Source organism: Chlamydotis macqueenii, chromosome 2, assembly GCF_036417535.1.
Source record: "Chlamydotis macqueenii isolate bChlMac1 chromosome 2, bChlMac1.mat, whole genome shotgun sequence".
NCBI lineage: Eukaryota > Metazoa > Chordata > Aves > Otidiformes > Otididae > Chlamydotis > Chlamydotis macqueenii.
In genome coordinates, this window is record NC_141557.1 from 109,538,163 (window position 1) to 109,564,620 (window position 26,458).

General features: G+C 37.8%; 1 protein-coding gene across 6 annotated transcripts in view; it reads right to left on the reverse strand.

Annotated features, from left to right (window-relative positions):
• PTPRM (protein tyrosine phosphatase receptor type M) overlaps positions 1 to 26,458 on the reverse strand; it is a 495,115-nt gene that overhangs the window by 144,811 nt on the left and 323,846 nt on the right. For all 6 annotated transcript variants that reach the window (XM_086740639.1, XM_086740640.1, XM_086740643.1 and 3 more), the window contains one exon: positions 16,212 to 16,344. In XM_086740639.1, the coding sequence (XP_086596765.1) occupies positions 16,212 to 16,344 (133 nt within the window). The remainder of the gene's footprint in view (positions 1 to 16,211; positions 16,345 to 26,458) is intronic.

A 26,458-nucleotide genomic window follows, 5' to 3' on the forward strand; every position in this document is an offset into this window, starting at 1 on the left:
AAAGGAGGAGCAGAGGAAGAAGAGAAACAGAGATGAAAAAGGAAATGGTCAGTGGAATAAGAAGGTAGGCTTAAAAGCTGGGCACACACATTAGTGTTGAAAGAGAAAAAGAAGCTGGAAGGAAGACAACAATAGTAAGATCTAAGGAGTAAGTAGGATAAAACCTTTTGTGGATAGAGACCTGGACAAGACACTTCCATGAATGCACAGCAGTGCTGCCTCAAAAGAGGTTTACAGTGCTTTGGGTTCCAACAAAAGGCAGCTGAAATTGCAGTACCCTAATCAGCAAAAAAAATAAACCTCTTGTTGCTTGGAGCCTGTATCAGGACTCAACATGCAACCGATGTACCTTGTTCTCCTTCTCACTTATTTTTCTTAAACATACAGTAGGTAATCCCTGATGGCTTACTAACACCCTTATGTGTTTCCCTTATTATCTTAGTTTAAAATATCCTCTTCAATCTTATTCTGTAGAATAATGAAACACAGACATGACTTGCTTATCGGTAAGCAGAAAGTAAAATTCTACTGCCAGTAACACCTGGATGTTACAGCAAAGTATCAGGGCCTTATTCCATGACGTATCATAAACATGACAATCTCACCTTAAAAATCTCTGTATATACAAAGCATTCAGTATTTCATCTGCTTTTGAAAATACACTGTAAACCATAAATCTAGTCCCTTTGAAGTGACCATTCCATGAACAATTGCCAAATAGGACCATAAACTGCAAAATAGATACATTATACCTAAAGCATAATGCAATACACATCTTCAAACAAACTAAAATTCTACCTAGCCTCCCTAAACCATTACTTGCTGCAGCCAATATCCATGCATTATCATACCCAATATGATCCATACTGGAACACCTACTTTTGGCTACTGATGTCACCACACAGAAGGAAAGCATGCTGTCACCACAATGGGACATGTGGAGTTGCATAATTGCTCTAAACCAGCTTATCCTCTCATTCCTGTACAACTGTGAAATGCACACGTTCAGCAAAAGTTTTGCTCTGCCTTTCCTTCAGACAAGCCAGAGACACCTCTAGTAGCTCTAACTTGTGTCTTCGTGATGAGAGGAATGAGAGAATGAGAAAGGAGGAGAGAAGCTAACTCTCTCTGCAGGTGAATTGAGTATAATTTAGATACCCCTAAACATGGGTCAGTGTTCCACTGAGGGATCTCAGATCAAATGCAGAAGTTGTCCTGAGCTTCAGCTGCTATGAAGAAAAATAAATGTGCTTCTTTACGTTCACCAGCTCAATACTCACAGGAACAGGTAGTTCCTGGCATAAGCCCTACAAAATTCTGCTCTGCTCCAACTACTACTTCTTTTTATTTGGATCACAGCTGCTGTCTGGTTGGCCCAGGAACCCACAGAATGATGCAAGACTTTTCTGACAATCCTACAGATTTCTTTCTGTAGCATATAGTAAAAGCTACAGTCTAATAATAACAGCAGCAGTAATAATAAAATCTTTCTTGCACACTTGTAAATGAAATAGAGTCACGATTCTAATATTTATGGTAAGTCTTGTAAAATATTTTCTTTTGCAATAGGGTGTCTGGGACTGATGAAATCCCAGGCTTTGCTGGATTTGTAAGCACACAGCACAGTCCATTCCTCTGTTTCCTTGCTTGATTAGTTTTTGTAAGGCTTAATTTCACAGCTGATGCAATCTTCCTAGCTACATTTTGCATGTGGGCTATTGCCCTGAAATTAAAGATGACCCTGATCAGGTAGAATTCTTGTACCAACTCTCGCAAATGGACGCAGAGGGCCAGAGTGACCAGGAGTGACAGAAGAAAGCAACTTCCTTATCCTCACATGCCGGAGTTAGGTAATTCATTGCAGGAAAACAATGACCAAGAAAAATGACAGAAAGAAAATTCAGAAATTAATGATGCTTTTGGTCAACTTCATGCTACAGAAAGCAAATGGCCACTGTTCTTCCCTCCAGGGATCTGGCAGTCTAGACTTTAAGGGAGCTCAAGAAATAGTGTGGATAAGAAAGGAAATGAAAAGGAGAAGGAAAAGGAGCTAAGATTAGAACATTTTAATTATGAAATTAAGAGTGAATACTGACAGATGCTACCTTGAGGTGGATTATCATTAACCTGGCCATAACCCCTGCAGATAGGCTCAACAAAGGTATTTCAGGCAAAGCATCTCCCGTGGGATTCAGGGGTCAGAGAAAAGATTACAGACAAGAAGCTCAAACAAAAATATAATCAGCCAATAGAAGCTATTGCAATACTAATGACTACAACACCTCAGTGCCCTGTACTGACATCGCTCAACAGACACGAATATCTCATTACAGTTGTTCTTATCTGTATCACAGAAGTGATTAAGCCTGTGGTTTACTGGAGCAATGAAGTCTTAGGCTAGGTTCACCATATGATTTCTTCCACCCTTTTTAAAAGCATTTTTCTGCTGCTTGTCCTCCTTGAGTCCAGAAAAGATACAATGCCACATTCACCTTATTCCTTGTAGTCCCACCTTTTGCAGACATCTTCTGTCGATCAGTCCAATATTTCACTAAACCCTTTTGAAAACTAACACTTCCATCTTTTAGAAAAAATATAGGCCTTTAGCAACATAAATTATGAAGTGAGTTTTGGTCTTAATACGCAGTATAGCTTCTGTACTGCTAACACATTTACAGTCACACAAAGTGTAATGGCAGGTTTGGGATTTAAAGAAAATAAGTTTCCAATGCCGTTAGTCCTCTTGTACAATAAATACTAATACAAAAATAAGGGAAAACTCCCCTTTCTATTTGGATATTTAAAATCAAAGAATCTGAAGTCAGTGTTGTGCTACCTGCGTATACAGAAATGCAATTTCAAAATGGCAAAATCTCAGTGCCTAGAATGACTGCTGTCGACAGCAAGCATGACTGATTTGCATACCGGTGTTTTAGGAAGCCACAAACAATGTCAACAAGCTAACTGAGGAATTAATTCAACCCACAATATTACAGAGAACACAGTCCACCCTGGTAAACTAGTAATATTAACTGAACAAGACTCAACATGGAATAGCAATACAAATGCTCAAATACAGAGGAAACTTCTTTAATACACATACCTGTCCCTATCCTCTTTTCCCCTCCCGAAAGTAGGTGTTATGTCTCAGTGTTACACATAATAAAGGTAGGCTTTCAGGCTTATCCTACAAGAGTATACGGAATCTACAATTTCTAAAAGCAATCTCAGTATTCAACTCAAATCCCTGTATATCAGTTCAGAAAAGCAAGACAAAGCTTTTATTAACGTGGAAAGAACAAAGACGTCTCCAGACTGCATAAGCCTTCATTTTCCTACAGTTACATTGGTTCCCACACTAAATGTCTGGTACCTTCACAAAACAAGCAGTCTAAACTGAACCTACCCCTTTAAAGATCGAGAAATCTCTAAACTCCAGTTCATCTGCAAATTTACTGCTTGACATAGAGGGAGCAAGGACAGTAACTGAGTGTGACTGTGTGACCAGCATAGCAATCAATCACTTCCAATACTTCACCTCACTCTCTCTGTAGTACCCGTTTATTTTGAAAAACCCAAACTTGCAGCACATTACAGATTACGGTTTCTCACTCAACATGTCTGGCCTAATGCGGTTTTGAAAAGTCTGGCTACCTTCAGAAATGACTATAGATTTCCTACATGTAGGTATTGGAATAGTAACTTGGAGTGAGTTATGCTCAGAAAAGATGAACTAAAGCAGAGCTATTCCTCCTCATGAATGATCTGATGTCTGTTGCATCTCAAGAAAGCTACTTCATACAGTCAGATCACTGCCCTGAGGGGCTCACAAGTTTCAGAAAGAGCTAATAAAATTAAAAAAAAAAAAATAAAAAAAAATTACTTACTGATGGTCTGAATGTTAAGGATTATCTACTTTCTTTTTTTCTACAGAGAAACGGAAACCTAAGCCGTGGCTATAAAGCAATACAGTCAGATCCAAAAGAATCAGAAGATACAAGGAATCAGTATAAGAAATAATGACTTCAAACAGATTTTTAAAAATGATATGATCTATTTTTCACTAAAAACGAAATTCTAATCCTGAGATTGCTTAGTATCTCTGTATAAAAGCTAGATATTGTACCTCTGTACTCAAAGTATATGGCACATAGCCCACTAATGTATTTTTCAGTGATGGTGACTTAGTAAAACATGCTCCTTGCTATTTTCTGCATATTATCTAAAGATTTCAATATGTTGGCATTCTAGACTTTGCCAGATGCAACAAAATTCATGAGACATACCCAAATCATTTAAGCCTAACTTACAAGGCAATTACAGAAAACTGCGCTTATTTTGAGTTATATGACCCCATGATACAAGTCTATGCAACCATGCAGATTTAAAGATTCAGAAGAGATCCCAGACTTAGTCTAACAGATCAAACACATCAAACAGTTCAAAAACATTCATGTTTTTGTGTTCACTGCTGTCCTCCACCTGCAAGATGCAAACTGATGACTTGTTCTATTTCTAGGGGCAGCTACAGTTCAGAATACAGGACTGTTTCTAACCTCTCACTTTTTTCAAATTACTACAGGAGTTTAAAAGCAAAGAATCATAGAATAGTTAGGGTTGGAAGGGACCTTTAAAGGTCATCTAGTCCAAACCCCCTGCAAGGAGCAGGAACATCTCCAACCAGATCAGGTTGCTCAGAGCCCCATCCAACATGGCCTTGAATGTTTCCAGGGATGGGGCATCAATGTGATGACTGCAGACTGCATGCTTCCTGGATTTATCCAGAAATCACTGCTAAGAGTTTCAACACCACTGAAGTTTTGGAAATTTTATGACTCTGATTAGTAGGGTCACTTTGCAAATCTACTAACCTTGTGTTTTCTGCCATAGGTACAAGGTCAATTGCAATGGGACTGGAGAAATGAGCCACAAATTAAGTTTCTGTATAGAGCTCCAGAAGCAAGTGAAATAAGAGGCATGGAGATAACTAAACTGAGAACAGACTCCCAGGCTCCTGAGTTCAAATCTGACACAGAAGAAAAGTATACTTCAATGGGGCTGCAAACTATCAAATTCTCATGAAAAGGAGGGTATGGTTTTATTGACATTTACATTAAAAAGCTCAATGTTTGCAGAATTAATTTTCTTGGAGGAGGAATTTTGTCCTCTGAGTCATATACAAAGTACCAGGCAATAGGACCTCTAGTCTTACAGTCCATTTTAGTGATGTTTCAACATTGTATTAGGCTTCTGGATTGATATGTCCATACAGAGGATGTACCTGTGATGCACTTCTGTCCTAAGTCACCTAACTAGATTATTAGTGCTGGGACAGACAACATCAGATTTCATACTATTAAGATCTCAACATGATTACTATTTTCGAAGAATACTGGACAATAATTGTCTCTTATTTTCCTACTTCACCTTTCACAAGTTGAAATTAAGGCACAAAAATAGAATAACATTATCCAGCTAACTGCTGTGCAGCACATTTGTTGCATAAGTACTTAATTTCAATAATAATCGTAACACATCATTTTGATATCAAGTCCAAACTGAGGGACAACATCAAAAGCTACCTTCACAACTTTGTATTTTAATTGAGTGTACATCCTACTCACAGCAATGTAATGAAGCCTTTTATTGAAAGCAACTTATAACAGTTACAGTGTGCAACTATCTGCCCTGGAATTTTGGGAAAATTGAATTCCCCATATTCTCTATCAGGTGCCAGTGTCTGAGTAAACTCAGATGGTCCAAGCACTCATTTTGTTTTTCTGGTGCTTGAATTTGCATGAATTTAGTTATGTTAGCTCCTGACTAATGATTAATGATCTCCAGGGGCAGAATCTTCATCAAAATGAAAATCTCAAATATAAAAGATAATGGTCATCGGCCAGCACAGTGGCACTCGTTGTCACCTGAACAACGGGCTTATCTAGTTCACTTAACCACAAATACACAATAAGCCACTGATGTACTTTTCTTTCTCTGGCCAACACCACAGGGGTTTTGTCCACCAGAAAACGTGTCAGGAGAAAGCAGAGTCATGTCAGCTCGGGCTGCCACGCTGAGAACACCACTCATTACAAGTGTCACTAAAGACACCGTCTCCATTATTCTTTTTTCCTGCCTGGAATTGACTGCAAAATCAAAAGACCTGCTGCAGAGTTAATAAGCGCTATTAAATTTGCTCTAATCCTAAGAACAAAAGAACTCATACAGGACTAACTATGGCCAGACAAAAAAAAAAATAAATAAATCTGCTGCCTGACTGCGGTGTAAGGTAAAAAATGCACCAGTTCTCAGGAAAGCAAGAGTGGGAGGAAAGGCACTGGCAGAGGCACTTAAGCCTATTAAAAAGAAGTATAATTCTCAATAGCAGCACTCAACTTCTTTTCTGTAACATCTCTTGACTGGCTAACTAGTAAACACAAGACAAAATGGAAATAATTCTCTGCCAAATATGCACAGCTGTAGGTCCACCTCTGATGATTCATCAGCAGCTCTAGGCATCTGCCAATTTTTTCTTTTTTTTTAATTTTAATTTAGGATGGATCTAGAAGTGGCAGAGATTGCAGTCTACTAGGGAAAAGGAGCCTACAGCACATAAGGAAAGCAGGACACAAGACAATAGTAACTATTTCAGTGCATAGATGCTCGCTTGGATGTCACAGCTTGCATTTACAATGACTAATCAGTAAAACTGAATATGATACTCAGTATAGAAGTGGTAAATTAGCAATGGCAGAGTACTTCAAATTATGTTTCTCAAAATATAGAACATTTAATAATCCATAGCAACTTCCTCAGCTAAAAATAAAACTGGAATGAATTCTGCATTCATCTAAGATTTCCATCAATTTAACTGAAATTGCATGCTGCATAAACAGGTGGAGAATTTGGTCCAAAATATTTCCTCCTACTGGGGGCTGATCTTGTCTGCTCCTTTCAGGGCTCTTACTTCCCTTCTTTTGCCAGAAAGGGAGCAAAAGAACACATGGTCAAGATCACACAATTTCTTCTGGAAGAGCTAATGTACCCAAACTAAAAAGTTACTGAATTTGTATCACATTAACAAAAAGAAAGATCTTCACTTGAAGACACAGTGACAATATTCCAAATAATCAAGAGAAGCCCTGCTTCGTCCACTATTAACAGTCTCTATGATTGCAAAAGTGGGGACAAAACCTGATCGCAGAACTTACAGAAACATTTAAATTCACATATTTTCCCTTGTCAATGGAAAAAGAGGAAAAAAAGATATAATTCAATTTCTTTGAATAATGAAACCGTGTTTCATTTAATGTTCCATTTGTTTCAATTTTGTTTTTTAACTTAGCCTTGAGACATGAAACATATTAAAATATTAATTTAAATATATTTACTTATTATGGCAACAACATACTATATGACTTACTGTATTATACTCTTTTGACTTTTTAAAAGCAATATTTAAATGGTCCCAAACTGATTTTTTTTTTTGAAGGCCTATTTAATGGAAAATATGGTCTTTTAATCTTGGGAACAGAAACAAATTTGGAAATACTGTATCTGTGGAAGAGATAATTTTTTCTGACCTTCACATTAATACAGTGCTTTAAAGAACAGTTTAAAAAAATTACACTATATGTAACATGTCAAAAAATGTAATATGAAATCTGAATTACTAAGTAAATGAGCAGTTTCTATATATTCAGAAGTCTTAGGGAATTTCAACTAAGAGGTTTAAATTTTAGTTGCTTTAATTCAATTGAAGTATGGTTCTGCTTACCAAGTTTTCAAGTTAGAAAACATTTACTAATTTCATAGGAATCATAGAAAGGTTTGAGTTGGAAAGGACCTTTAAAGGCCATCTAGTCCAACCCCCCTGCAAGGAGCAGGGACATCTCCTGCCAGCTCAGGTTGCTCAGAGCCCAGTCCAACCTGGCCTTGAATGCTTTCAGGGATAGGGCAGCCACCACCTCTCTGGGCAACCTGTTTGAGTGTTCTACTACCTTCACTGTAAAAAATTTTTTCCTAAATTCTAATTTTAACATAAATTCTATAAATGAATGTTTTATGCTTTTCAGAATATTAATTGAAAAATGAGAAACTGAATATTGTTTTTAAATAAAAACATTACTGAAACGTGTTCCTTTCAAGAGCATGCTATTACCTTATGTAGCTGGAAGCTAGTACTACAGCCTGTGTCATGCAAGTAACACCCCATCTTCTGTAACAATACAAAAATATCTCCTAGTTTCCCACAAATTTTAAACCTGAGCTTTTTGAACCTGAAGGAGACAGATATCTATTAGACAGCTGATTTTTGTGGCAGGCCAACAAGATTAAACAAACTTAAATGCATCTCATCTCGCGACTAAGCAAGACCTCTAATATTTTGCTAATCCAAAAACTATCATGTACTCCTTGTTCTTGGAAAGTGAGAAACGGTGAATAGCCTCAGAAAGAGATTTGCTAAATTCACAGAAGAACCCTTCTCATTCATTATCTGCTGCCAGCAGGGAATGAAACAAAGTCTCTGAGTAAATAATGAATCATGTAATGGTATTACTATGGACTGTATCAAAGTGAAAAGTTATTACTTACTGAAACTTAGGCTCCACCTTGCCCTCACTTTTTAGTGCTCTCTCCTTTGAAGTTCACTCCAGTAATGGTAACTCATGACATTTATGCATGATCACTACTCATGAAAATGTAGTAATATGTACACAGCAACAAATGGAAATGCTTGTACATGTCTAATCAATGCTGTATTTTCAGTAGAACAAATGAGAAAGAAACCACTAAATAAATTCTAAAAATAGTTACTTAGGCATGAAAACTTCTCATAGACACAGTAGTGATATTTATACCTACTACTTTTCAATTACGAAAATTAGTTACATAATGATATTCAAAGGACTCTAATGCACAGTATCAGGCACATGAAACTTCTATAAAGCTAAATATTTCATTACATTATTGACCATGTTGTTTTCATCTGGGTAAAACTTTTACAAAGTTTGTTTTTATAAAGGAACTTTCAGTCTTAGCATTCACTACTTATGCATGGAACAACATGGCAGAAAGTGTGTCTCTGATGACAAAGAAGTTACTTACAGGTAGTAAGTGTAGGAGTGATAGCTTCTTCTGCCATGATGGTGGAAGGATTAGGCAGTGGTGGAAAAGATGAAATGGAAGGAAAGAAAAGCCAAATATTAATGTATGAAAAATCAAGATGAAACTGAGACCAGAACTGGTGACACAAATGAAAGGTAGCAAGAATGCATATCTGGGCATATCATGCAACGTGTCTGGAACAGACAGATGACATATCCAATCTCCATAAAACTTTAGGCAATACAATATATAATGCATCTTCAACTGTTAAATTAAACCACTTTAAAGTACACCTGCTATCTAAGTAATGTTAGATATTTTATGTATATTTATCTCTGTGTATACTACACACACACTCTCAATTAAAGTGATAAAGCACCAATTACACACCAACTGTATTAGGAATATGGATATGGAACTTCCAACATGGGAAGAGTAACAATGCAGAATTTCAGAACATTTATTAAGTGGCTTCTCTTCCTGTCATAGTACTGTAGAATCTTTGAATATTCCTTTCTTTACTTAAAGAAATCAGTTCTGCCATTGACAGGATTAGAACTTGTTTCCAGAGGGGAAAAAAAATCAATGGATATAGCTTTTTTAGTATCTCAGCTTTTTTAGTAACCATTTAAATTCTGAAGAAAAAATTACTTCTTGCCATGCAAATAAAAAGGCTATCCTTGCTGGCTAGAATTGTTTTGGTGGTATTTCCTGATGTGGCAGAGAAAAAAATAAGAACTGATCCTATATCCCTGTTATTAATGCCCATGTGAATGTCACAAAGAACAAGCTGAAGGCCTAGCACCACCATCTTGAGAAATATGGACCCAGTCAGCTTTCCTGCATCAAGTCTTGTACAGCCCTGTCCTCCACTCAGGCATGGTCTGCATGAACACAAAGTATAGATGCCCTCCAGCTACGCTCTTCTGCTTTACATCTCTCCCTCCCTCAGTTATGAGCCCACTACAAGCAGGACTGAAACTCTCCAAAAGGGGGAAGTTTCAACCCAAATGAATTTTATATATAGACTGCAATTAAAAAGAGGCTGGAGATCTTAAAACATCTCTGAGCGTAATGTCAAGTAGCATTCACATGTTGGTAAGATAAAAGACTGAAAGGAAGCATGTAGGCATTTGTAATTTCTAGAGCACATGCATACAGCCCTTTGACTACAGAAGAAACATGTAAACAGGCCGTGCAAAAGGCTATCACTAACGTTAACTTGCCTCTAGCTACATGCTTCAGGCATCCCTTTGAAAACTAGGCTTTCATCAAGTTTTCTCTCTCATCTTCTTTGTGTGAAGATGCCGTTAGAAATATTTCCCAGGTTATATTCCCATTTTTCTGATGCAAACAGTATTGTTCAAACATAAGACACTAGATACTGAATATTAAATCACATGGCACATCTGGAAAAAATGCACACCTGTTAAAGTTGAGTTTTAAAAGATATCCAAGAACAGAGTGAGGGGCAAGTGCAAAACAGTTATACACTTCCTCCACCAGCACATACCCGATTGCCTTCAGTAAGGTGCACAGGATCAGTTCCTACCAAAGCAGATTGACTTACCTACTCTATTAGCAAGGGGTTGTTTTCTGGTTCAGTCATAATTATATTATATTATATTATATCTCCACCTGCCCTTCTTTTCAGAATTACTCATTCTCTCACTTTCATTTAGAATCTCATGACACTGCCAGCCCTGTTTCTTGCCATATGTTGCCATGACAGAGATTTAATGTAATTAGTACAAATATTCTCATACTTCCAAAAGATGTATAATAATTTGAGAAACAACAATAAATACAATTAATCAGTGAAGCACTGCTGCTACTTATATGCAGAATTATGCCAAATATGTTATAGAGATAAATTATTCCTTATGAAAAAATGCTGAAAATCCAGGAGCTTTAATTTGTGTAAATGTCCCATTAAAAATCTGTATAAGATGAGAAAAATTAAAAGCCTCAAGCTCCAGTTATTTTTATGTTGCTACAGTTGTGAGATTTTCCGTATAAAAGTCCTTGATAAAGAACACTGTGGTTCTTGACTCTCAAGAATACCAGGCACTGAAAAAAAAAACCAAGTTAAAAGAATAAATAAAAAACCTACAGAAAGTTTTAGACTTGCAAGTCCTCAGGCCACATGCAAAAGCACCATTCATAATTGAAGATTTAGCTTTTTTAAGAAATATGGACAAGTTCCATTTTACTTCCTACATAATGTATACAAACTTTTTCTCTCTCTATGCATGAAAAGTCTTTTTCTGTTAAAGAGGATAACCCAAAGAGTTTGGCCAACCTTGGCCAAGCTTTCTTCTGTGCATAGCTCTTCAGTCACTTTCTACTAGAGAGATCATTTTATGTCAATAAACTGTTCCTGTGTATAGTGATAATATAAAGCACTTTTATATTCTTCAGGATTGAAGACTTCTTAAATAAATTTCAGAAATGTCACCTGTAGAATAAGGCCCTACTATAAAATTTATCAAAACCAATGCAGCTGGCCACAAGAGGATTGTCCCACTAGAAGGGAAAACTTCTTGAACTGTGTAATTACCTCAGTGATTTCCTTCATCATCTCTCATTTGTAGCTGGCCCAGAGGGAAAAGCAAGGCTGAGGGGTACCACTGGGAGAAGAATGGAGTTTTCCTTCAGTTCTATTATCTACAATTTCCATCCTAACTGCCTGAAATTGTTGGCAAAGGTGTATAATTGAACAGCCTGATTTGCTATCAGGGAATGGGACCACTGCATTCCCAGGCCAGCTCCACCGAGTGCAAAAGCCTTCCTCATCCACTGCCAAGAACTCGGGTCTCTGAGTTAAACAGATGCCACAATTACGTTAGGAACTACTGGAAGGCTCAGGCATCGAGACAGCTGAAAACAGAAACTAAAGACAGGCAAAAGAAAATAACCTTTAAATGGAGAAATGCAATGATCAGAAAAACTCCGTTCTACAACTGAAGCAGAAGTCAATGTAATTAAATTTTAATAACCACTTCCTTACCACACTCCCACTGCAGCAGCAAGATGGTAGCCCAGAAAGAAACAGTTGCCCCGAAGACATATATACCAATAAATCTAATTCCTCAACTTCCGTATATTTTTTAACTTAGCGAAAATAAAATATAAAAGAGAAAAAAAAAAAGGAAAAGAGAAAAGAAAAAAGCAGTAAGATTCTGATTTTTCCAAGTCTTGATTTAATAGCTATTGCTTCTCCAAAGATTGTGGGAACAGTTCTCTCATTTTCACTGCTCTGCTTCAAGTTGACCAAAAGGTGAACTTACTTGCTACATTTTAATTTTTTTTTTTAATAAAATCCTATGTAGATGTATCAAAGTGGCAGAAATCGAGGGCCTTGCCTGAGATTTAATATTCAGGATCAGATTCAAAATCCACTTTATTGTGGAGCAATAATGCAGAAACACATGTATTAGTTTCCACTGACTTTGTGTTAACTCTTATGTGAGAGATTCAGAGCACAGCTGAGGAGAGGAAAGCCTACTGGCATTATTCTGACTTCACAGAGAAGAATCATCTCATTGATACTACCATATTGGTTTCAGGAATAGCTTGCAGGTTGCTAGTCTACATTACATGACATCTTTATGCAGGAATGTGGTTTAATGGATAAAGAAAAGAGAACAGAACAGATGAAGAATTCCAAACAATCAAGTTGTGAGAAAAACTGGAAAGCACTAACAGTCTTCCCCTGACCCAGGCGACAAGCATACAAGTTCAGCTTACTTTAGCCAAAGACTGAGTGTCCACTGTTAGTTTTAGCGCCCATGTTCCTACTCTCCCTAGTGACTCCATACCATACATTGAATAGTTAGGCCATCTAATCTCTCTGTGACCCAGTTTATAATATAAGTACTTCAGAAGATGACTATATAGTGAAATTAATAATGACGCCTAATGACTTTTGATATTTGCAGAACCTCTCTACCTACTGCTTTGATAGTGACCATATACAAAGCACTGAAAAATCTGCTTTGGATGTTTGTTGGTCTTGTCTACTTAGCTACTGAATTAAAAGTCAAAGAGGCTGATCTGTGAAAATCTGTGCTGCCTGACACCAACCAAGCAAAGACTGGCTGCTGGATGAAATGAGCTGGCTATTAAAGGAATATGTTGGACAAAGTCATGGTTATCATGTGCAGTAAAACCACTTTCCAAATCGCTTGACAACGGAAAGAAATGATTTGAAATTAAGTTAATTAAGCACTGTGAAGCCCCAGAGAGAGAGTAAATTTAATCTACTGGTGAGATCTGGAGATATGTCTACAAGGACCCATTTTCATGAAAGAATGAATAATAGACAGTATATGCCTTGGGATAGGCCTTGGGATAGGAGAGTGTGAATGGGATATTGCTGCAGCTGACTCCCAAGCAAGACAAGTTTCAGAGCACGTAGACTGAGGGCAGTGAAACGTGGCACTGTAGCCCAGAGAGTCGGCTCATAACACTGCAGAGAAGAAGGTAGTTCGCAGGGGAAAGGTGCCACTGAATTACAAGGCACTATTTTATTTTTCACTCAGATCTTTACTCCAGTAAAACTCCTGATAAAGTAAATGAAATTAAATGATCAAGTGCAGTCGTCAACTGACACACTAGCTTGGTAAGATTGTTTCACAAAGTAGCACCTGAAGTACCATAAAACTGCAGAAACACTACAGTTATACTAAGCTTGCAGAATGATTTATACATTTTCTTCAAATGCATAATGTATACACAGTAACTGAACCAAGGTGAAATCATAGGGGCTCTCAGAAGCATAGTGAATTAATGCAGCAATAACAATCTATTCAATAATCGGTTCATCTTTTGCTTAAGTCATGAGTGTAATTGTATTCAAGACCTTCTATGGTACAGCATCTGCTTTAGAGGTCTGGGACAACATATACCTAGCTCCTGAAACGCTAATTAAAGCCTAGTCACATCCTGTTATACAGATGAACCATTCTTACTTTTTAATATTCACTTCAACTCACTTCACAGTTCTGTTTGTTCAAGGCTGCAGCATCATTCTGGGATATGTTTAAGTTACTGCTATCCTTCTTTCTCTACCACACAATGAAATTCTGTGTATTTGGTAACAGAGCTCCTGGACTTGCACCTTCAATAGTTTCACCTCTGTCACAAGCAGATTTATTCCAAACCCCAAAGAAGCTCACATAATGCACTTTTCTTCTAACAACAGAATTAGTATGAATAATAATTACAGTGCCATGGTAGAGAGAAGAAACCAAGTATCCTTCTGCATTAACATGCAAACATTTAGGATTCGAGCCTTCCTGCCTCTAACAATTACACTATCAAAGAGCTTTTCCCTAGAGAAGGAAGCAAGAGCTGGTATAGCATCCTTTTAGCCAGAGACCCTGACACCTTATTTACTTTGAAACTATGTGGATCATTTTGCAATGCTCTCCCTTGAAGATTAAGAAGAACTCATCTCCCTTGGGGGATATATGTTCTACCTTTGGTGCAAAACACTTAAGGTGAAGCTCAGAACTGGAACAGAGAGAGCGATGAATGCCGGTCAGGAATTGTGTGAAGAAGGATTGGCCAGACAATGCGAGAAGCCTCCCTCCCTGCATGCCAAGTGCTGTGTCTGGTCCTAGGGAGGAGTTTGGGAGTTCAACTATTAGAACTGAATGTATGAAAGATGCAAGATATCAAAAGTGGGAAGAAAAAAAGTACTGCAAAGTCAGAATAGATTTTAACTCTGATACACTGTACTTTATTGAGATGATTTGGTTACTGGGTCTATTTCACTGCCCCAGCCAGACTTACCCTGGGGCTTACGTCTCAGTGTCTTCTGTATGGCAGCTTTCAACTGCTTTACCTGCCTCTTGTCGTGACCTAGCCCTCAGCCCTGGCCACAGCTCACATTTCTCTGCATAGAGCCCTTCTAACTCACGCCCCGTCTTCTGTCTTCAAGGAGAATGAAAAGCAGCTACTTCTGTTGCCTTCCCTGAGGCACTGTCAGGCAGCTGCCTCCTTAGCTGTGCACCTCCGCTGTTCAAATTCTGGAAGAATTTCAGGCAGCTCAGGGGTTTGGACTATCTCAGACCTGCCAAACTACTTAACATACAGTCCAATCACATAGTGTTGAGATGAGCAAAATCAGGCCAAGACTGCTTGCAAAGGAAGAAAAGGGTGTAATACAGGGTGAATGGCAAGGAGGTGAGGGGTTATGGGACAGTAAGAAGACTATGGCAGATGTGGAAGGAAGATCTGTGACTCAGTCCCTCTACACAGGTCTCACAGATTCCCATCCCCATCCCCATCTCTACAGCTGCAAATCTCACATTGCTCAGGAAACAACCCAAAAACTTGATTCTATCTGCTAATGAATTCCTCCTAATCTAGAGTTAGCCTCTATCATCACATGGATTATATTCTTACTTACTGCTCCTCCTTAGCCATAAGATATTTTTCCCTTTATTATTTTTCCTTTTACAGTGTTGAAAAATGCAACCAGGTTTAAAAGCCTTACACTCTAATGTTGTAGCAGTTTTCAAACCATATTCAAAGCAAAGCAATCTCACTGCTTGTGTGCGCTGAACCAGCATTTGGAAACATTCAGCACCAGTGCAATATTTTCATTTCTTTTCAGGGAATGAAGTTTATGCAGAACAATATAGACCCCATTCTTAGCACAAATTACGTTAGCTCTAGTTCCTGTCTGACTGAGGATTTATTTTACATTCAAGAATGAAACTACATCTAACTTTCAGCTGATCTGTTGAATAGAGTGGAGATTTACACTTTTAAGATAGTAATACTGCTCTATTATTAGAGTCCATCATGCAGTACTAATGCATAAAGTGCTAGAATCATCAACCTTGAGTTGTTTTTCTTCCATAACAAAGCCCCAAACATTAATTCATAGAAAATGCTGTGGGATGAAACAGATATTGCGATTTTATAAAAACCCAACAAAGCTTTGGGGATGGGAGGGAGCAGTACTTCCTAAACTCTGTGGCAAAGGGCATGAAGGTGGATGGATACTTTTGCCAAGATCAAATTGAGAACTGCTGTAGGAGATGCTGTGATATGAATATGTACATAGAAAACATCTACTAATTGCTCACCTTTTCTTCATTACCAGCACGACCCCCAGAAATATAATGACGAACAGCAAGATGCCTGCAATGACTCCAGCAATTTTAACAGTATGGTCTGTCTGCTTCTCAGGCTCTGGGTCCGGTTTTCGAGTGGCAGCCCCTGTGGAATCAGTAAAAGGAAAAGAGGAGAAAGAAAAAGAATAAGGATGTTATTCTTTCAATGATTATACATTTAATCTGCCAGTGTCATTAGTCTTATCCAGGGCCAACAGATATCAATCACAGAAATCACAGATGCTTGATCCTGCTTTCATATGCATTGACAGGAATATAATTCTTCATATTGTTCCATGACATTTTGCTAGACCACAACACCAGTGGGATACCATGGCTAGCCCTGACCCTTTTATAAAAGCCTCTTCACAGATTCACAAATTTCTGTATTTTTATTATCTGTACTGGCTCCCTTTTCTTTCTACCATTTAGAAACTTGCTAACAACACAATAACCACCCTAAGCCTTTATCCAAATTTGATTTGCTGGAACATTTTCCTCAATTATTTTTCATAAATGAAGCTGTAATTCCATAACATATTAGCTTAAACACCTGGAAAAGTGAGATAAGCTCATTTACCATGCATTTTACCCGCAATTGTTTTTTACACAATAGACTTCTTTTTTTTTTCTGCCTTTGGAAATCTAAATCTAGGTCACATCTGGTAGGCAAAAAGACTCCTTCTAAGCAATTTATTCATAAAGTGGGAAGCAGCTGATGATCACACCACTGGCACCCACATTTAATATCTGTTTAAATGAGATAACCAGTGCCTTACAGCAGCTACTGTCTTAGCTCTTCCAGCTTCTCCATTAAAAAAAAAAATACATCGTTTGTACTGTTTACTGTATAATGTGATGGAACGTCAAATCCATGTCTGATGAAATATCCATTTCCTCTACTAAACGAGTCCAGGATGAAAAATGTTAAGAAAGCAACATTCAATTCACTAAACTGATTTTTTTTTTTCCCATGGACTTCCATTTTTTTTTTTTAATCAAAACATGACAGCATTCATCACCATGCCATAAAGTGGACACAGGGATTTATAGCTTTTATGGGAAGGGAGAAGGAAGAGTAAAGCCTAAGTGAAGTGTAATATTTCAAGATCACATTCCTATCTCTCTTATCTCATTGAGCTTCACAGAGGATTTTGTATGCTCCAATTATATTCTACTTGTTTCTTCACTTTTTTTTTGTAAAGAAAGAAAATTAGTGATTAATTTACATGCAGAGATACATTCTGAAAAATACAATGAAAACATTTCCAACGTTTCTTCTCGGTTGTAACCAGGATTCTAAGAAGGTGAGTACCTCTGAGTGCCCAGTTACACTTTTGACCTACATCTTCAAAACTCCTTACCAGGAGGAATGCCAGGAAAACCTGGGAATCTGTATTGCTGCCAGAAAGGGTGATAACCTTTAACCAAAATATATCTAGAGATAACTGCAGAAACCACATTCTTTGGAAAATTCTGGCCACAGTACTTTGCGTGAGTGCCAAGTCAGAGATGATGATCTGCTGCATGTCTCGGTGTCCCGTAACACCAGAACATTACTTCAATAGCAATATACTGTATTGCTAATACACAGTACAATTCTGAATTAGTAAAATTCTTACTTTGTACGAGCAAAGGTAACAATATGGCTCTGTATTTTGTTCAATGCAGATGCATTAGATTTTGCTATGAACAGTTCTATTTTTATTTTCCTTGTGTCATACATAAATACTTTTTTAAAACTCTAAATTGCTGTAATCAGCACCCTGAGTTAAAAATAGAATAAAGCTTCCCACCACAATGGTCTCAGCGTGACTTACAACTGAGATTGTCTTAAACTGGAACCATGATGCTTGACATGCCTTTTAAAAGCTCTTATCATTAATTATTATTAAAAAATCAAATATGAGCATTATCTCAATTCTCCTTTAGCTCCATTCAGCATCTCATTCATTCCCTGACAGAATGTTGTTCCTTTCTTGATGTTAGTGGGTTCCAAAATCCACTTGGGTAAATGAACCAAATTTGCCACCTTTATGAGCATCCCTTGACTCTTCTAGTACTACAAATTCTGGATCAACTTCCTTCATTTTATTTAATACTGTTTATTCCTTTAACATACCTTAGTTTTTCTACAACAGGATTTTTAAAAATTGCTGTGCTCTAACCCATTCTTTATCCCCCTCAGCAGTCTGTTTGGTTTTATTCCTATATCAGATGGACACCGAACAGGTCACTGTTGCATTGTTTACAGTGAAACCTGCAACCCTTTCTTCAGTGCAATGTTTGATTTTTGAACCCTTTACAAATCAAAAGTCATTCAAACTTACTTTGGCTGAAAACTACATAGCATCTATCAAGACTGAAATTTGAGCTGGTACTACCTCTTTATTCAGTTTGCTTTTGTCCTGCTGAAATTCTTCACAGTCCTGTGTGAACTCTGCTAAGCTACATCACCTAGCATCATACCCAAGAGCTGCTGCCTCAACGCTGACTCTCCCAGGTATTCAACAGGCATACTGTACAGCATGTAATATTAAACCCTTAAGTGCATTAGCTATGATAAAAGCTGGTAGTTTACTTATCTCTAGTTTGTTTGACAGGTAGATTTTGATCCAGGGCAATATTTGTCTCTCACCTCATAATTACTTAACTGACTTTAAATCTAGAGCCACACAGGCAATTGCACTGGCACCATGGAGAGAAAGGTGAACTGCGTGTAAGCGGATTGAAGCAGCTAGGGCCAGTAGTTCCAAAATTAATTTTGCCACTTGATAAACTGCAATGTCAATTTGTGCTTTTAGTTTTGTTTGTATGTTTTCAAGAGAGATCTGGCAAATTACTATTGCAAGTCTGAAAAAATGATGCCACGGCTTCTCTTTACTCTGCTGTACTGACACATACTACAACAGCCGAGTGAAACGTAATCTTTCTTTACAGAAACAGTGTTAACTATACACTATTGTACCATGATATTATAGTCCTGGCATTTTAATCTATTTATTACTGTTGTTTCAGCCAGTTTGTCTGACATAGTCAGTTTTAATTTCCTTGACCACCCTAGAAACTTCAAAAACACATAGCTACAAAACTAGAGGAGTTCTATACCTCCAGTAAAGTATCTGTTTTTAATGACAGACTGCCCGTTGTTGCCAACAGCTGAGCTAAGCCCAGTGCATTTTCCTCACAACACTGGACCTAACAACTTATTTGGTTGGTTTTTTTTTTTTTGTTCATCTTACTTCTAACCTTTTGGTTCTATCCTTGCATACAGAAGCCTGATTTTAAATCTTGCACAATAACCTCACTTTTTTTTTTCTTACCGAGATTGCCTGGGCTAGTGGAGTTAGAAGAATCAATGCCAACCTGACACATATACTGTGGTCTACCTCTAGAAAGGCAAGAGGTCAGTAAAGGGCTGCAAGTATAGGACAGCTTAAAGGGAGCTGCTTAGAAAATGAAAGGACAAGGAAACATTTCTGTTTAGCCCCGCTCAGGACCAAGCTATGCAGCTCACTCCCCCCACCCTCCAGTGAAATGGGGAGGAGAATTGGTAAAGAAAAGAAGGCAAAACTTGTGGGTCGAGATGAAAAAAAAAATATTAAGAAAATAACAGGAAAAAAAAAAACAAAACAGAGATGGAAAATAATTACAGCACAATAGCTCATAGCAAATCCTGATACCCACTTTTCTCCCCAAAAGCAGGAGGATCCCTTCAGCACCCTCCTCACTTATATACTGAGCATGGTATCACAGGGGATGGAAGAGCCCTTGGGCTAATTTGGGTAATCTATCCCAGCTGCTGGCTAATGAGTAACCTGTCCGAGCTGTGTGCCCCAGCCATAGGGGCCACCAGCTCCGGCTCCTCTCCCAGCTCAGGTGAAAATTAACTCCACCCTAGATGGAACCAGGACACCCTGCAAGTTTAAAAAAGATTAAGGTGCTAAATTTGGAAAGTCCTTATTTGATGAGAACAAATGAGAGTGCCTCCTGCAAGAAGTGAAAAACAGAGATACATTTATAGATAAGCCCCAAGGTGCCGCGAAAGCCAGCAAAGTATTTTCACAGGCTTCCTGCATTGAATAAAGCAGAAGCCAGTAATATTGTTTGGTTCCATATCCTTAGTTATTTACTTTTCTAATTAATCTGGTGGTAGATGTCCCATACCGGCAAATATTGAAGGCCAGGTTGGATGGAACTCTAAACAACCTGATCTAGTCAGGGATGTCCCTGCTCCTTGCAGGAGGGCTGGACTATATGACCTTTAAAAGTCCTTTTCAACCCAAACTATTCTATGATTCTAATCTCACTGATTAAAATTTCCCTTTTACTTATTTATTGTCCATTCTTTGTGGCCTTCCCTACAGCAGCATTTAAAATGTGAAATATCTTTATTTTTTCTTCACTTAGAAAAAAATGGCATTCAGCTGACCTCATTAATGACTTTCCCTCATGGGTCCCACTTTGTTCAGTACTTTGTAAGACTCAGTGATAATATTTTTAAGCAGTATCCATGAAACACCTAAAGATTTTATTTCACTTAATTTTGACTCTCAGACCTATTCCATTAACTTTTTCTTAATATTGGAATCAGCTTTTCTGAAGTTTAGTGATTACTCAGCCACTTCTTGGCATCTTACCTCCTCTTCAGATTGAGAATTGAATTATATTCTAGTCACCAACATACAGTGTTTGCCATACTGTGAATTCTTAAATTACTTCATGCAGTGTAATTTCTATTTTTGTACCATGGATTAGAAGACTGGGCAAAAAAGTCCTCTCTCTTTGAAGAATTTCTAGTTCTCATCAGAGATATACAGGTCTGGTATTTGTATTACTGGAATAATTTGTGCTTTTTGGAAAATGGTTCTGCCATTCCCCCCTTCCTTTCTCACTCAGAAGGCACAAGTGCCCTGTTATCGATCAACCCCAAAATTTCACAAACAATAATCTCCTGTAGGAAGTTTATGGATAGAAAATTTTGAGCATAACTAGACCTCACTAAAATAGAAGCTAAGACTATTCGCTGAATGAGCTAGCCAAGCAAAACATAAGTCTTTTAACTTACACGCAAGCATTATCTTGTTTTCCAAAACCAATGAAATGTTCTTCACTAAAATAAATGAACCTCTACCAAATTGAACAAAACCTCTCTCTTCTTCTCTCTTTGTAAATGAACAAAGTTTGGACTTACTTTTCAATGTTTATTAGTCCTTTCCGAAAAAATGCAGTTAGAAATGACTGGCCATTGTATAGAAAAGAATGACCAAGAAAATAACACTGGCTTAATAGTTTAGGAGCTGCTAGTTACACTTTCAAAGAAAAGAGTAAGATTAAAACTGTAAGTACTAAAAACTAGCCATAGGTTGTTTTGTCTCAAGTGCTCTTTAGAAAACCTAGACATTTCTTCTCCTATCTCAGTCAACAAATAATCCCTTCCTTTAATGAACTAGACTAGTCTCATTTTATTTCTCCCACTTAAGCCTGACCATAGTTGCTGCCTTTTTTACTTCCTTTCTGCAGCTTTAAGCTTTCAAAAGGTCCTTGCTTGATAAGTCACTCGCAAGCCTTTCCAAGTGTATTTCATTCACAGGTGTTCCAGTGACTGATGTAATGGCTAACTTTACAAGGCTTTAAAGTTACTTACAGATACAGTTAGTCCAGATCACCCTAGATTCCAGCCAAAACTGAGACTAATTTGCTCTGTTAGTAACTAGCCCATGATTTTTTTTTATGCAGGCAGTGTGATCCAACTATCTCATCTCAACATCTATTCTCAACTTGTTTCAAAGAGTCACGAAAATGAAACAGAAATCATGCAAAACGGTACAAGGCAGAGAGGTGTGATGTCACTACGATCCTACTGTCCCTGCCATTAAGTAAGAAGACTTAAAAGACCAGAGAACTTGGCTTTAAAGACTCTGCCCACACTCTCCAAAGACAGCACAAATTACAAAGGCTACTATCATTATTATTGTCTGTTATTTGTACGATAGTAGGATCTAGAAGCTTGAAATCAGATCAGGAGCCCTACTGTGCTAAGACCAGCGCAAGCACACAGCTAAGCAATCTTAGCCATTAAAAGCTGAGCTAGGCTGTAAATAGGCAGGTGTAGCAATCACAGGTGGGAGGTGGAGGCAAATACCCCTAAGAAAATGCATTTACAGCACCCAAATAAATGAACACTTCTGTCTTCCCTGCTCTTTTAGCTAGCTGGTATCACTCAGCTTTTCCAGTTAATAACACAGAAAGAGATCTTCAAGAGTGATTTGAGGGACAGAGTAATGTTTTCACAGGTGATGTTGGCTACGGTGTTCCAAGGAAGGAAGTAACATAAAGATTTGTAAACATAAAGGTAGGGAAAACAGAGACGCCAAAAGTAAAGGTCTGGGATAAAATGCAGTATAACAAAACAAGAAAGTACACAAATATGTCTGGGCTACTGGTATGGAAAGATGTGCTCCACAGAGGTAGATCCTTCTTATAAATATCATATGATCAACAGGAATTCCAGTTCTGTATCACAGACTGCAAAGTACACTGGAATGGGGCAGTAATGCAAAATGTCCAGTTTCCTCCAGAAGTTTCCTCAGCATTTGTATCCCCACCTCCCCCACGACTGCAGAAAACTGTACCCTCATTTTTAAGTCTGTTTGCAGCATTACTGGTGTTATGAAGAAACAAGCCAGTCCAACATGTTTTTTATTTGAGTTTCAAGTTCATTCCAGATGCTAGGATTTGTGACTGTCTTGGAGAAGACCCAAAACATACACAGATTTGTAGATGAAATGAATTACCACCCTGGCTATTCTGTTTATACTGTAAGTGACTGGCATTCAGTCCTCATCTGTTAGCCAGCATGTATTCTGCTAACAGTCTTTGTTTCATTACTCCTGGTAGAACTCCAGCTAAAGGAGAAAGTTCTCCCTCCCATTCCTCATTGTTAGTTTTCAAACCAGTCTTCCTAATTCTCCTTCAAAACTGCACTGCTTTTTTGTCCATATGGTAGAAGTTACGAGGTGGTGTTGGGCAGGGTATAATTTGTGACAGAAGGTGGTTTTGATCAGTATTTTTTTCAGTTTTCTCTCTCTACTCCACGCCTTGAATATATTAGTTTTGTAAATGCCTCAGAGTAAGGTCTGCTTTACTTCTCTTTTCCTGGCTTCTTTTGGAAATGCTCATGTATAAACTGCTTTTTCCACAGGGCAAGGATTATGTTTTCTTTCTGTTCTGCTAAGCACAGGAGCCATATAAGTGTTGAAATTGGTGTATCCAGATTTTCCCTCCTATGATGTGTTAGCAGTCACAAAATCTATTTTTTTAATGTCTGGGAAAGAGGGCAAACAGCACTTATATTCTAGCAGGAGAGTATCTTCTCTGTAATTTATGCTCATCAGTACAATACATATTGCTGTGTACAGATCTTCTTTTCCTAAAAAAGATTTCTATACTTCCTTAAGACAACCATGCTGATTTGGTACATTGTTTGTTTGGTGTTTTTTAAATGCCAGAAAAAAACAGCCTTGTTAAAAGATCTATGCTAAGAAGGGACTACCAAAATAAGGCTCTACTGTGGAACAATAATTATGAATTATTAATTTTGTTTGTGATATTCTTTACAAAAATGTAAATATAAGTGACAAACAACTGCATGAAAAGAAATGCAAAGAACTACTTCACTGATGAATATGAGTCATTTAACTGACTATCAAATGAACTGTATCTCTCGCTGGAGGATGATTCACGTTGGTGCATGTAAGCGAAAAGATTTTTCTCTGTTAAGCATCTGTGTTTCTGGTTGTCAGGAATAATAACTTTCTTTACAAAACATGCCTAAAACAAATAAAGTTCCCAGTTAAACACATATCTTTTGGTCTCAATGTAATCTATTTTATAACGCGATTTTAATCCAGGCTCCTTAGTCTGGATTTTTCTGGAGACTTTTTTAAAAAAGGACTTACAAGGAAACAAGCAAGCAAGTGTTGACAAACAGCTAATTTGCTCCTTTACAACAAAACAACCAACCATCCTGCTAGATCTTTTTTTTTCTCTTTTCTCTTAATCAAGGAAATCTAAATAATTAAAATTCCTAAAGAATTTTTTTCTCTAGTGGGCACCCAAGCAGTTGGAAGCCCTCACTCATACTGGAAGAAAAAAAGTGTAAGTCCTTGCACTTTGGTAGCACTGAGATCATTAAAGGATGTTTAAAGCACTCTCAACAGCTACACCACAACCAGAAATGAATAAGAAGTCTATAATATACAGACAGTGTATCTCTTGCTTGGAAAAAAAAATAATTTCCTAAAGAAAAAAGACAAAGTTTTTGGAACCTTAAGCTTTCAAATGGCCTACATGGTACCCCCACACACTGTAGTCTATTTTATGAAGAAAAAGGTCTGGGTACATATTTACAAGTACTCACTCTGTGTGGCCAAAGAAGCAGCCACAATGGTGCACATCACAGACCTCTATGTCAACAAAGGGAAAGGTCATAGTAGCATATTTGAAAGACAGACCCCACCACTGAAATAAAAGATAAAATCCTCCTGACCACTATGGAAAGAAGAAACTGGGCTTCTTTACCAAACTGCTGACTACCCAAACACAGCAAAGGTCAGTATGACTTCACGAGGTACAAATTTCTGATCAAGAAGGTTGACTGAGAAGCAATGAAAACACACTTGCATCAAATTAGCTGTATACATGTAGGTCTCAAACTGAATAAGGATGAGGAGGTCTGAGAAAGAGGGACCAAGAAGGGCTGAAATTGCAGGTGTCTCAGTACTTTGAAATGCAGGGCATGTTACCAGCTGATGCTGCGTTAAAGAGGTCCCACTTGCAGCCACTAGAAATGTAATAGCATCTTATAAATATGTCTTCTGTGAACAAGAAGTCCTAGAGACATAATGTACAACAAGGGGAGCTTTCAGCCCTAAAACATTTGATTTTACGGTTCTCTACATAACCTCAAGCCAACCTCAAGCCAATAGAAGAGCGACTCTCTCAAATTAGCTCTAAAGAAATGAAAGCAGTCAGTCCAGACTGATCCTATCCATACAGAACGCATTTTCTAAGCAAGTCAGCACCACTTTCTAGCCACTCCTATAGAAGGAGTGGATAATTTATCATCACCCTCCTCAAGGACATTTGACACCTGTCGTTGAAGGAGACCTCTGGTTGGCTCTCATGCTTTCAACACCAGATCTACTCCTGAAACTACACTGAAAAGTGTCAAGAAATACCAGACATCCCTGAAAGTTTATTTCAACTGTCTTCTACAAACAGGAAAGGTGTGGGTTTGAAGCCTGAAGAGGACTCTGCCCTCTTTGGAGGAGTTAAAATGTGGTTTTGGTAGTACTCAGTTGGCCTCCACTAGTCAGGGAAGATGTGAAGTCAGATGAGAGTAATGTTTCTGGGGTTGATCTACTGAAGGTGAGGGTGGGGGGCAGAAGGACAATGTAGTACAGGAATTCCAGTGCTCCATCTTCACATCCATGCATTTTTGGCCTATGCTGCCACTGGCTCATAGATGAGGCTGACATTCCAGGCAATTTCTACTACCAGCCTCCCCAACCTCCCTCCTCACTGTATTCCTTAGGAAGAGCTCTTCAGAAGTTCTTCAAAACCAGTCACACTCTCAGAATTTATCATTACTCACGACCTACTTATTTTCTTGAAGGAAAGCATAACATAGCTCATTCTACTGAAAGATAAATGAAATTATACAGTAATGATGCATGCAGAAAGGTAAAAATATATTTGTAATAAATGTATAAAAAGTAGGGAAAAAAGTATATATTTTTTAAAGCATTCCCAGATCCAGGGAATGGGCAGGAAGGCTGGACAGAGGAACTGGAAAGAAGAATCAGCACAAGCAAGGAAAAATAATTCCACAGAACTCTGAATCTGTCTTTGTGCCAATACAGTGTACCAACTCTTTTGTTCACATTTCAGAAGTGTTTACAGTACTGCCAATAAAAAACCTGGGCAAACTGAAGCAATGTTAGATGAACCAAGATTCTAGAACAGGGACAAGAATAGTCTAGGCCTCCTCTGACTAGTTATCACTGCTTTACTTTTTCATTTTTAATATTTTTCCTGTAGGTTTTAGGAGTTACAGAAAAATCTCATCTGTCCTGTTTGATTAAGAATGCCTTAAATAGACATTTTGCTCGTCAGTTCTTTTCATATCACTTTTAATTATCAACACATTTACTCAT